The sequence below is a fragment of the Lithobates pipiens genome, unplaced genomic scaffold (genome assembly GCF_037356315.1).
Source record: "Lithobates pipiens isolate NorthernLeopardFrog02 unplaced genomic scaffold, aLitPip1_a1.2 Scaffold_1, whole genome shotgun sequence".
Taxonomy (NCBI): Eukaryota; Metazoa; Chordata; class Amphibia; order Anura; family Ranidae; genus Lithobates; species Lithobates pipiens.
In genome coordinates this window covers 75,607,810-75,621,715 of record NW_027507685.1, presented here as the reverse complement: position 1 = coordinate 75,621,715, position 13,906 = coordinate 75,607,810, and the positions used below count along the sequence as shown (strand labels likewise).

Sequence of the window (13,906 nt, the reverse complement as noted above, 5' to 3'; positions counted from 1 at the left end):
TCGGGTTGCAAGATAGAGTTTCGGGAGTTCCCTCCAACTCGGTTCTTGAGCTCAAGGGTTCCAGTGGAACCAGAGAAAAGGAAATGTCTGCTCCTGGCCTTAGAGCATCTACAAAAGCAGGGAGTAATCATTGAGGTCCCGCACGGGGAAAGGTTTAAAGGGTTTTACTCAAACCTGTTCACCATACCGAAACCGATTGGGGGGGGGGGGGTGGGTTAAGGCCCCATTTTTGGACCTCAAATCTCTCAATCTATTTCTAAGTGTTCCGTATGGAATCTACTCGCACAGTGGTAAACTCCCTAAAGAAAGGGGTTTACTTAGCATCCATAGATATCAAGGATGTATACCTTCATGTGCCCATCTCCATGCCGCATCAACTGTTTCTCCGTTTTGCAGTAGAGGGGCGACATTTTCAATTTGTCGCATTGCTGTTCGGTTTAGCCACCGCTCCGGGTCTTCACAAAAATTCTGGCCCCTGTATTGGCGGTCCTAAGATCCCAAGGAATTGCGGTGGTAGGATATCTGGACAATCTTCTTTTGAAGGATCAATCTCGTCCTGGTCCAAAACATCTTAAAGACTGTGTACAAATTTGGCAACACCTAGGTTGGATTCTGAATATAAACAAACCTTCACCCCACTCAAGTATTAACGTACCTGGGCCTAAACTTGGACACTATCCAAGAAAAGGTGTTTCTGCCTCCTGTAAGGATCAAATCCATAGCGGAACTTGTCCTGAGGATGAAAAAGGAAAAACCATTTGTTCGCCATTGTATAAGGCTATTGGGAAAAATGCTTATGCTCAGTTCCACTCCAGGTTGTTCCAGAGCAACATTTTAAAGGCCTGGAACAAAACCACTCTAACTTTGGATCATCCTATGGTCTTGTCCCAACAGACTCTAACTTGGTGGTCAAAAACCAGCAATTTAAAGGTCGGAAAGTCCTTTCCACCAGTGGCCTGGAAAGTTGTGGCCACGGACGCCAGCTGTCTAGGCTGGGGAGCAGTTCTGAGGGAAGCGTCGGTCCAAGGACAGTGGTCTCAAGCAGAGAGGGCCTTGCTCATCAATCTCTTGGAGATTCGGGCAGTCCGGCTAGCTCTGCATTCCTGGACGACCAAGCTGCAGGGTTTCCCAGTCCGTGTTCAAACGGACAATTCCACAGTGGTCGCTTATATCGACCACCAAGGAGGCACCAGGAGCGTAGTGGCTCACATATTAAGATGGTCAGAGAGACATGTGCCGTTTCTGTTGGCGATATTCATACCAGGGGTAGACAACTGGAAGGCAGACTATTTAAGTCGCCAAAAGTTGTTGCCAGGGGAATGGTCCCTTCATCCCAAAGTTTCTCCAGATTTGTCAGCATTGGGGGACCCCAGATGTGGATCTTCTAGCATGCAGGTTCAATGCCAAGCTGGACAGATTTGTGTCCAGAACCAATGATCCTCTTGCCCTCAGGACGGACGCATTGGTGACTCCTTGGCACTGGTATTCCCTGCTGTATGCCTTTCCGCCAATCCAGATCCTGCCACATCTGCTGCGCAGGATACAAGAGGAACTAAGACCAGTTTTCCTGGTGGCCCCAGCCTGGCCAAGGAGGTCCTGGTACACGGAGATCATGAAATTGGCAGTAGGGGATCCATTGCGTCTTCCATTATGCCCTGATCTATTGTCCCAAGGACCAATATTCCATCCTGCTTTACGGTCGCTGAATTTAACGGCCCGCCTATTGAAGTCAGGGTGTTAAAGGACCGCGGGGGTTAGAGGTGCAGCCTTGTCCACTTTGATAAAAGCTAGAAAACCGGTTTCCAGGGACTTTAACTACAGGGTTTGGAAATCATACATTTCCCGGTGCGAAGGGAAAGGTTGGAACCCTCGTAAGTATACAATTGGAAAGATCCTTTCTTTCCTTCAGGTAGGCGTACACTTAAGATTGGCCTTGAGCACAATTAAAAGTCAGATTTCAGCCAGAAGAGTGTCGGAGCTAACCGCCCTTTCATGCAGAGAGCCTTACTTGATTCTGCACCAGGACAGGGCAGTCTTGCGCCCTCGTCGGGAGTTTTTGCCAAAGGTAGTTTCCCATTTTCATTTGAATTGGGATATCATTCTGCCCTCCTTTTTTTCAAATCCAGGTTCTAAGGAAGAAAATGTACTCCACTAGCTGGATGTAGTAAGGGCTATTAAAGTCTACTTAAGCCCCTTTCAGGAAAACTGACTTTGTTCAGCCTGAGGGTCCTAAGAAAGGACGGGCATCTACGACTTCTACTATATCAAGGTGGATTCGCCAAACTATCATTCAGGCATATGAGTTGAGGCATAGGATTCCACCGAGAGACCTGAAAGCACATTCCACTAGAGGGGTTAGTGCTTCGTGGGCAGTGCATCGACAGGTGTCTTTGGCTCAGGTCTGCAGGGCAGCCGCATGGTCTTCAGTTCACACATTCACCAGATTTTATTGGGTGGATGTCAGGTCTCGAGAAGTGACCATCTTTGATCATAGCATGTTGCAGGCGGCCTTATAGGGCCAAAGGACAGTTGGGACTTGTCTAAGTTGTGTATCCCTCCCCTCAAGTGCATTGCTTTAGGACTTCCCCGATAGTCATGAATAACTGCTCTGTGTCCTGTGATGTATGATAAAGAAACTGATTTTGAAATACAGCTTACCTGTAAAAATCCTTTTCTTTGAATGCATCACGAGACACAGAGATCTCTCCTGGGGACTCTTCATTGCTTGCTACAAAACTGAGGTAACTCCCGTATGGGAGGAACCTTCTTGCTATTGGTTGCCAGTGTCCAGTCACCTAGAGGTAGCGTATAACTCCCATAGTCATGAATAACTGCTCTGTGTCCCGTGATATATTCAGAAAAAGGATTTTACAGGTAAGCTGTATTTAAAAAATAAATAAATAAATAAAAAACGTTTATTCGTCAACTTGACTTTGCCTAAAGGACCATGGGATTGAATAATTTATGGGAAATGGTGTGTGTGGTGTGTTTTTTTTTTTTTTTTTTTTTTTTTTTTTTATTTATTTATTTTTTTTTTTCAGTTGCAGTATGGGGTTGATCTTGAGCCAGGCTGAATGGTTCAGTACCATATCATCTATAGGGAGGACAGCACCTGGCTGTACTGTACCAGGTTTATCTGGATAGCAAGACTGGTTGAATAGAAGTACAAATCCTTTGGCAGTCATCATGGGTCACATGTGTATTCTAGGGCTGCAACTAACGATTATTTTCATAATCGATTAGTTGGCCGATTATTGTTTCGGTTAATAGATTCTTTCATTCAGTGAATGTACAAAGATTTTTTCACGTGTGTGTGTGTGTGTGTGTGTGTGTGTGTGTGTGTGTGTGTGTGTGTGTGTGTGGCCAGTGTTTCTGCAAAAAACACATGGGTGGGAACCAGATTTAAGACGTTTAACCTAATGTGGTTAAAAAATTAGCCCTTCATAGTGCAACAAAAAAAGCAAATAATCGCTACTGTAAGGGGCTCTTTTTTTTTTTTTTTTTTTTTTTTTTTTTTACTGTGCAATAGTGAAAGTAATATTTACAGTAGCGATTTGCTCTTTTTGTACTATAAAAGGCAAATATTTTTTATTTTTTTATTTTTTTTTTTACCCCATTTGTTTCTGGCAGATCGATTATGAAAATAGTAATTGATTTCATCGATTAGTTGTCGATTTTAATTGATTAGTTGTTTCAGACCTAGTGTATTCCCACTGAGTATTTGGCTGTATGCCTGAAACTTTGCTTTAAAACCTTGGAACCTCTTTTACTTATAGTATGGAATTGCCATTGATTTGCATTATTGTCACAATTGTATTTAATAATCTCTTTAATTTCCATTCTCAGCTTCTCCCCAGAAATCCTAGGTATGCAGGCCAGTTCTGCCCTTGCCTGGCTAATAGTGGAAGTATTTGCCATTCTTCTCAGCCTCTATTTAGTTACTGTAAATACCGACCTGACTACAGTGGATCTTGTTGCATTTTCTGGATACAAATATGTGGGGTGAGTATTTGTTGGAGAGAGACCATATTCTGTATATCACTTTTATTCACTTTTTTTTTTTTCCTGAACAGGATAATAGTTTAGGACTGCAAAAGAACCAGGTAGTCGGTTAATTACAAAAAAATAGTTTTGAACATTTTGAACCCAGTCTGTTGATCATAATATAGTTTCTGGTTACTTAAAGGGGCTTTCCAGTAAAAGGGGCTTACTGCAAAATCATCTAAGTCTTTTTTTTTTTTTTTTTGTGCAAATAAATAGTACACGGGTCCCACCATCTGGCACCCCTCTATTGCCTGCAGCCAGGGACAGAAAACTGATCAGTCTAGGTAAACAGGCAAGGCCTGATACCAGATTTTACCTGCAGTTTGCACTGTATTTGAAAACTACAATGTGGATTTTGGTAAACACAATGGGGTCAATTTATAAAAAAGAAAAAATACTGTGTGAATGTCTCAAGCATTTGCACAGCTGTCCTGAATAATCCCTGTAATTTGCCTAGTACATTTATTATACTTGTCAGCTCCAACTAGTGGCCATAACACAATATTTTCCTGATTAAGGTATTTCAGGACAATATCCTATCATGGCCATTAGATGGAGCTGATAATCATAGGAAATATGTTGGGCTGAAAAATACAACAGTCCCAATTCCCAAAAAGTTGGGATGCTGTTTATAGATTTTAGAAACAGAATGCCAAGATTTGTAAATCTTTGAAAATGTACCATTCAGACGGTTCACTACGGTTTAAAAAAATAAATTTTGTGTAATGATCAGTTAATAACCGACTAATTGCCCAGGTTCTTTTCTCGCTACTCTGATTTAAAGAACCTGTTGTGCTTTTATTAAGGAAAGTTTTCCTGCACAATTTTTAACAATGATATTTTTAAGATACAAATTCAATCCATTATGACCACGGTCTAAAAATATGAAATTTATTCACCGGACATGTAATCATACAAAAATTGTGTGTATATGTATGTGTGTATGTATGTATGTATGTATATGTATATGTATATATATATATATATATATATATATATATATATATATATATATATATATATATATATATATATATTACAATAGTTACATAAAATTAAAATCTTGAATATTAACTGAAATGCCCGCTAAATTGGAGTGTCGTACCTTTTTGATGTGATACAACAGTGATAAACTTCCCTGTAGAATCAATAACCTTGTAAAATGACAATTTAGACTGTCTATATTTCACAAATTCAACCATTATTATACTGCAGGTATAAAATTGGAAGTTTGTCATAAAATTGAAACTATTCAAAATGAAAAATATATATTGAAAACTGAATCTTTAGAGAAAAATCTACAAGGCGGTTATTGATTCGGTAGAAAAATGATCAATTGTAAATTACTCGATACAGCAATCTTTAGGAGAACACAAATGAATACAAGATGAAATCAACACAACATAATTACCCATTCCAAAAGAGCTACTGGTCTGAATTGCTGGTTACCAGATTTTTTATAATGGCTGCCATGGCCTTCAAGATGGATGCTCTAAAAGAGAAATTCTTGAACAGTTTCAATGGATGTTTAGATAGTTTAGCTGTGTCTACAATTCCTAAAATCTACACAATGAGTTGTTAGTCAAGGTGTTTTTTATGTGTTTAACAGTCTAGTCGCGTATTTGTAACTTTTTTTTTTTTATTTATTTTTTTTTTTTCTATGGCTGTCTGTCACTTTTATTTACAAACCAAGATAGGTACACCTTTTGTTTCGTGAAATGGTACCTTATTGTTCCTGCAATTCTGTTTAAACACAAAGTTTTGTAGAAAATATTTGATCCATTGAAAACTTGGAAAACATCTGAACTCACAAAGACCTTTTAGTTCATCTGTCTTGTCTATTTTGAATTTTAACATCTCTATCAGAATATTTTAACACGTGTTGTTTGTTCTTTATAATTACAACAAACCTGTACAGGATACCTAAAGCCAAGAATAGGAATGTAATGAGTTACAGCTTACTGTCCCTGAATGTGGTGGCTGCCTGCATTAGTTTTCTTATTTTAAGCAAGTACAGAAAATACCTGTTGAGCTTGCATAAATATATGCAAACACAGTGTAGCGCTAAAAACCATTAGAAATACAACATTCTACAAAAAAGTGTGTAAACATAACATGCTGATATATGCAGAAATAATAATCATATATGCAAAGAGATTAATAATGATAGTCCAGTGGCTGTACCCAGGAAACGTGAAATCACTACTGAAGTGAGGTCATTTGATCAAATGTCCATAAATGTGAAGGACTTTGGAATCCACTCTTTGAAAAGACACTTGGAATAGTGAAAGTGTGACTGGTCATTGAGATGCCAAAAATAGTAAATCTTCTACCAAGAAAATGTAGATGTATACTCTTACTTGACGGAGTGGACTCGCATACCAGCGGTAGTGAGTCAGTCGAGCTTGTATCAGCCGAAGCCTGGGACTTCAATGCTGCACGAGGCTGGAGGGAACTGGAACCCAGTTGGGGGATCGATCCAAAAGTAGGTAGTGAATAAGGCAGATGTTCTCACCCGGACCAAATGTAAGGATAATGGAAAATAGGCTCCATATGGTGTCAGTCAAAAAGTGGGATTTATTGTAAAAAGAATATACATCGAATCAAAGATGTGTACAAAATTGCAATCACAAAGTTTAGAGCAATGTGGGGAGCAGTAAATGGCAAGCCTGATGCGTTTTGTCCCAATGAACCTCAACTGGGGCATATTGCAGCTCCCCCACATTTATGGTGTGGTCTGGTAATTGGAAATGGGACACAAGATTCTGCCCACGGCAACAAACCGGAAAGCGTGGCTGCCAGCGTGAGTTGTACGCCTCGCTTGGAGCCGGTGGGCGGAGAGAAGCAACCATGTAGCTCTATGCAAGACTTCCGAGTTGCGCCCCCAGAAGGGACGTACCGCCGCCATCACGTAATGAGTTGGACGCGAGACCCGCTTGGAATCACAAGAGCCTGTTCGTCACGCGACTCCCTATAGGGTGCGTAAGCATCAAAGCCATCATAACGTGACGACGCAATCATGTCACCACGTCCGATGCGCTCTCGAACGCGAGACATTCAAGCCTCTCTCTGGGTAATGTAGAGAAACAGATGTCGGTGACTCCAAAGACAATGCACGAACACAAGTGTAATGGGCCAAACAGGGCTATAAAAATACGATAGAAAATGGTGCCCACGTTAAAGTGGTCTTTAAGCATAAAAAAAAGTGATAAGATTCAACGCACACATAAAATAACTGCACTACCACATGATGCCCTATCATAGAATGCAAATTCATTAATGAAAAACGGCTCTATTACTTAAAAAGTAGGTTTGTACAAGTAATGAAATGAGACACAAACGTATGGATCATGCCTGGTAATAAAACAGTTAATGTCCCAATCAACATTCATACCGAACGGCGAGTAGGACTTGAGCTCATGTAGCCAATAGGTTTCGAGGTGAGATGCCCACGTATGCAGGAATCCCCCACTCCCCCCTCCAATGTGGAACAAATGTATCCATAATTTGGAATTGTGTACCGGTAGGATCTTTACCATGATGTTGAAGATAATGAAGGGGAACGCTATGATTAGTGCGACCCTTCTTGATGCTGGCCAAGTGGTCGTTGACCCTCACAGAGCAGGTACGTCTCGCATATTGTTTTTTACAGGGGCAAGTGAGTGGATATACTATGAATCTGGCGCAAGTAGTAAAATGTTTCATCTTGTAACTGCGTGAAGGAAAAGTGTCTGGTTTTGCGTCTTCCACATGTATTGTGGAGGCAAACATTGCACTTACTGCAAGGGTAATATCCCTTACATTGTTGGAAGAAGGAAACTGTTTTTGGTGGATAAATGGTATTTGGTTCTCTATCTGACGCCTCTGAATATGATACCTGCACGCTCGGGGAGCACTGAGCCCAGAAACCTGTCACTCTGCAAAATCTTCCAGTGCTTATTGAGAATCTTTTTAAATTTTTTGCATGGAGAAAGAGAGGTAAAAAAGGACCATTTGAGTTTGGTTTCTCGGCTGGGTTTAGGGTTATCTAGTAAAAGGTTTTTCTATCCACTAAAACAGCTCTGTCTGCATCAAGGTCAGCAGATCTGTATCCCTTTTCCATGAATCTCGTTCAAGATCTGTGATTGATATTGAAATCTGCGATGTTTGTACAGTTGCGCCTCAGTTGAAGAAATTGACTATGTGGAACAGATGTTAACCATTGACTGTGGTGGCAGCTGTCGACCGGAATGTAACCATTCTGGTCGGTGGGCTTAAAGTAAGTGTTTTTGTTTGGGTTTTTTTTATTTTTTATTTTATTTTTTTGTTCATTCCCAGCGTTGATAGCCAAAATTTCCCAGGCCAAGAAATGGATGGTGGTACTGCTGGCTTTAGCTCAAAGAAATGCTCCTGTTATTAAGCGTAATCATGAAGGCATCTAGGAATTCCATGTGACCCTTCCAAAGGAAGCGGATGACGTCTATATATCTGGCCCACAGGACCAACTGCAGAAATGCAGTGTCCTTGTCGCTTCCTGTGAGCGGAACAGAAAAAAATTACTTTTTTGGTCTTTAGTAGTAATCCCATTATTCTCCAAGTAATAAAGATTAAAGTCTGGTACACACTGAGTGCTGGGTTGAACGAAAAGGAAAACTGTCAGCTCTGATCGTTAGTACAGCAGTTCCAAACGGATGTTAGTACAGTGATCTTCTCCACTGAGTTGTGTTCTGACGGGGGTTGGCTTCTGTTGGACCAGCTGCCATACACATGTGCTGAATGTCAGCTGGTTTTTATTGAACCACCCGATGTCACCTGGCATTCGACCCGTGTGTACAGGGCTTAACAAAGGCAGATGTATTTGTTGTCCAGCCTGGGTGCTATCTATGGCTTTTCCAGCCACACTGGTACAGAAAGTATTTTACTTGTTTAATCGCCAGGTGAGAACAAAGGGAGGAAAAAGCATAATAAAAACAAATGCAGCCACTACAGCTTATGGTTGGCAAGCTGCAATATATAACATTTTTATTTTTGGTTTGGATGCACTTTTTACACACCAAAAAAATAAAACGTATTGAAATTTTTAAATGTATACAAAAATTGCAGCATACAAGCTTCCAGGTGTTTAGATGCACTTTAATGTATAATCGCCTCATCTTCTACCCCTTTTTTATTTCTTTCCTAATATCACTTTGTATTTTCCTGTAGGATGATCTGGGCTGTTCTGTGTGGGCTTCTGTTTGGGAAGACTGGCTATTACGTGCTACTCGCCTGGTGCTCAATCGCCATAGCATTTTTCATGGTAGGTATCTCCGTTTATTAGGATGATCATACACAGTTGTAAAAACTGGTGGATGTCTCATAGAAAATTGTCAGCCCTCAAACCTGAATATGGACATTATGCAAATGTCAACCTTCAGGTCTACACTAGAGCTTTAGCACATCCCTTAAAAGGCTAAGTCCACACTATAGATTATGCTTTGTTACACTCATGTTTAGGGTAGAACATGAAACATGGTTGCATACACTATACCCAACACCTTACCTGAATTGTAGGGTGAACTTTTTCCAGCATATTTTATGTTTTAAATTTAGGGCAGCTTTGCAGGACTCTGGTAGCATCAGTCAGTCAGGTCTAGGATAATTCCTACATGTCCCATCAACCAGTGGCAGGGGGAATATGCAGGGCAGGACGGCGCTCTCATTTACTCGTTCTGTAGTTCAAGTTGAACTTCCTCGTGCAGGTCCTTTTTTTTTTTTTTTTTTTTTTTTTTTTGTATGGACCTAAGGCTGGGGGAAGTTCTTGTAAAAGTCTCTGCATTACACTCACGACACACTGATCATGGGTGAAATGCACTGCAGGCTTCATTGCAAAACTAAGCAAATGCGGATTGATGATTGGATCAATGTTGCTGTATTTGTGTGAACAGTTCGTTTGTGCTACAATGATTAAACCAGCTTCAGGCACACAAAGTGTATATATAAAATGTATGTGTGTGTGTGTGTGATCAAATGTGTATATCTATTAGTGCTATCAAAATAAAACAAATGTCAATATAGAAATATAACCAAATGTGTATGGCTTTACACACAAATCCAAATAAAACATAAATATATCTGTTCGAATTCAACAACATTAAGTGCAAAATCCAAAGTAATCCTCGGAGTGTGATTTTTAAATTCTGTGAAATGCCATCACATGAAAAACCTCCAACGTGTGGGCTCATCTTACTGATGCCCCCTATAGTAGTGAGGTACATGAATTTGTCGTAAGGACTGACTTTAGTCATGTGGAAGCACAACAGAATTCCAGAACAGTCTTTTGCAACCTTTTCAACATAAATGAACCCTTAAAATAACTTCAGGTTTAGGGAACCCCTGCTAAAAATGACATCTACGCTTCATGATACATTAGTGTGATGGTCAGTGGGAAGAGTGCTCCTTAAACTTGTAGTCATTGTGAAGAATTCCCCCCTTACAGATTAGCTAAAAATATGTCAGTGGGAACTTATCTGAGAAGCAGAAAGTGCTCAAGGAACCCCTATAGCAATCTTCTCCTTGGCTATTACATCTTCCTTTTATTTGTAAAATATTTGTTTGCAGCACAATTGTGAGTACCTAATTCACAAATGGTCCAATTTAACCACTTGATGCCTGTGCTATGGCCAAAAGACAGCTACAGGGTGGGCTTGTGTTGCTGGAAGGGCATGCATGTGCTCGTGCTGTGATCACAGACCTGTTAGGACTTGGCTGATCACGGCCATCAACCAATGACAGCTGAACACGTGATGTAAACATGAGCTGATAACCTGCCCCCCCCCCCCCCCCTACGCTAACAGGGGAAAAAAATAAATCTGATTGCCGGCTTCTGTAAAAGGGACATTGCTCCAACACAGTCGCCACAAGTGCCACCTCAGTGACAATCAGTGCACATCAATGGAGTAGAAAAATTACCTGTTGGCAAAAAAGTTTTCATAGTTTTTGGTAACATTTTGCAAATAAAATAAACGCCCAGTGATGATTAAATGCCGCCAAAAGAAAGCTATATTTGTGTAGCATGACTTAAATCTGAAAATCAGTCTGGGCAGGAAGAGGGTATATGTGCTGACTAAGCAAGTGGTTAATGGTAAGTTGCAGCCTGTTGGAGCCTTTTTCTTTTTTCTAAACCGCACTGAAACAAATGCTATATTTGCTGATTGTTTGCTGTAGACCAATACTTTAATTCAGGAACTATTTGAAATGAGGCCTGTCAATATTTATTTGTTTTTGACTTGTTGGCTAATATATGTTACCTTGACTCTAGGTCCGAACTCTTCGGTTAAAGATCCTATCCGCAGCTGCAGCAGAAGGAGTTCTGGTGCGTGGGGCTAGGAATCAGCTGCGTATGTACCTGACCATGGCCATTGCTGCAGTGCAGCCTCTGTTCATGTACTGGCTGACTTATCACCTAGTGAGATGATTCCTCTTCCATCTGAGCTTGTCCTGAGAATGGAATTCTCCCCTGCATCAGGATGACATCAAACACCCCACAACAAGTCTTTCTTTTCTCTCCCCACTCACTATTTTGTACTGTTTTCTGTGCGTGGATCACATTGCCTGTTCTATCATTGTACAGCGGTCCCTTTTTCAATCTCTCCTCCATCCCTGTGACAAGGATCATTGGACAACATGCACTCGAGATGATGGTGGTTTCGCTGCCGCAGTCTCGCACAGCACAGTACTCCTCAAACTCATTTAGTGTACAGTCTTTGGTTGCTTGTGCTTACTAAGGATCCACAAAACTCTACCCAGCCTGTTTCCAGTGGATAGGCCAACAAATACAACAGAACAGACAACAGAAACCATCAAAAATTACTTTTTCAGTTTGCATCCAATACCAAACTTTAATTTTAGCATTTTTATTTTAATTTAAAGAAGTATTTGCTTCTGTGGTTGGACTCTTAGTGATACCTCTTTGGAGATCTCTCTGATGCATGACATGTACCATAATTCTGCTGGTAAACATAGCCCCTGGTGCCTGTAACCCCCACACTGAAATCAGTCAGGTCTTGACTCTGATACTCCATTGCACCCGGTTAAGACTTTGCTTTTGTTTGGGAAGGAAGACCAATAACACCCCATGATATCTCATAGGAGTTCATTTACTTAAACTGGAGAGTGCAAAATCTGGTGTAGCTCTGCACAGAAACCAATCGGCTTTATGGTTTTGTCAACGCTGAAGTTAGCAGCTGATCGACTACCATGCACAGCTGCACCACATTTTGAACGCTCCATTTTTTGTAAAATTCATCTATAGAGTTCAGTGCAATTCCAATTAAAGGGAGCGTTGCCTTATTAAAGAGTTCAGCAGCTGAGGAATACTGCATAGTTACCAAGCTTTAATTCATCTGGACTCTTCTTTGCTCGGGGCTCTTTGTATTGTACAATATTGGGCCATGTGTACTGGTATAAAGGTCTAGCTAATTAACAGGCAGAGAGGGGTCCTTGAATGTTGTGAAGTCCAGCAGTGTGCTGGGATTGAGACTTTACACAGAGGTCTGCATTTTTATTTAATTGTTACAGCCACTGTCTCATAAGCGCATTAAATTTTTGTCTTTTTCAATGTTATGTGTTGAATCTTTATTATTGGGCACATGCAGCAGAGTGAAAATCAGGCATGGACCGCTCTCAAATTTGACAATGTTCATTTCTCTACTTGAAGCAGGGCCAGCTGTCTCCCTTTGGGCTGAGGATTGTCAAGCAAGAGGTTAGGTACTTTACCTTTTTGAACTAAAAGTATAAAACCACATGACCATCCATAGCACTACTACTGGCCATACAATTTTACAAAAAAAAAAGTCAATGCGTATTTTCTACCTCGGTGGGGCCGAGCCGCTGTCTGTGTCACTAGACGCAGCAGGACACGAGAGCGCAACTGCACGGATGTCCTAAAGGAGAACGCTTCTCCAACGGGGCACTCAATAAGAGGAGGAGCCAGGAGCACTGCTGAGGGACCCAAGAATAGGAGGCTCAGGGCCACTCTGCAAAACCAACTGCACAGAGGTGGTAAGTATGACATGTTTGTTTAAAAAAAAAAAAAAATCTTCTCGTGTGTGGTGTTTGGCGTGGGGGGTGTGTTTTTATTTTATTTTATTTTTTTATTTCCTTTAGAATTTTATTTTCAATTTTTACAATTACAGATGCATTCAGAAATGGTGCAGCTAATGAATAGGTTATGTGATCAAAGCCTGTTCACTGAGTTTTTAAGGCTACAAATGGCTTTTGAAAGCAGTTGATCGAGAAATCTCCACTGTCCCCTCCCCCCCACCACGTAATAATAATTTACCTCAACCCCAGCTTTAGTGATTTAATTGTGCTTACGTGCAAAGCCCTCACCCCTGCAATAGTATGATTTGGAGGAAGGAGGGTTCTGATCAATGGCTTTTAAGGCCATTTGTGTTGGAGGGACAGGGGGCTGGCAAAAAAAGTGACAAAGGTTTTTGCCTTTTTTTTTTTTTTTTTTTTTTTTTATATTATTGGACCAGGGGTAGGCAACATTTTGAGCAGTGTGCCGAAAAATGTTTTTAAAGAAATTGAGCGTGCCGATTTTTATAACAAAATGTCAACTTCACACTCTCAATCGCGAAAGGGACTTTTTATAAAGTAAATGCTGTAAACTACTTTAGTAGTGAGAAATAACATCCTGCGTTCTCACGGCTGAGATCGGGCTCAATTCATGCACTTTCACACATCTGCCCCACCACTGTAACCCCATGCTCTTCTGTTTCATCACTAAACCATCTTCTCATCTGTCCTAACACTGAACTTATCTCCCCCCACCACTGTAAGCCCCTTTCTCATCTGCCCCACCAATGTACCTCCTTTCACATCTGCCACACTGCTCAAC

At 40.8% G+C, this 13,906-nt stretch overlaps 1 protein-coding gene across 2 annotated transcripts in view; it reads left to right on the top strand.

The window, feature by feature from the left end:
* YIF1B (Yip1 interacting factor homolog B, membrane trafficking protein) overlaps nt 1–12,627 on the top strand; it is a 30,354-nt gene extending 17,727 nt beyond the window's left edge. For both annotated transcript variants that reach the window (XM_077458517.1, XM_077458595.1), the window contains exons 6-8: nt 3,847–4,002; nt 9,229–9,322; nt 11,324–12,627. In XM_077458517.1, coding sequence (XP_077314643.1) covers nt 3,847–4,002; nt 9,229–9,322; nt 11,324–11,479 — 406 coding nt within the window. In that variant the 3' untranslated portion in view covers nt 11,480–12,627. The remainder of the gene's footprint in view (nt 1–3,846; nt 4,003–9,228; nt 9,323–11,323) is intronic.
* Nucleotides 12,628–13,906: the final 1,279 nt, after the last annotated feature.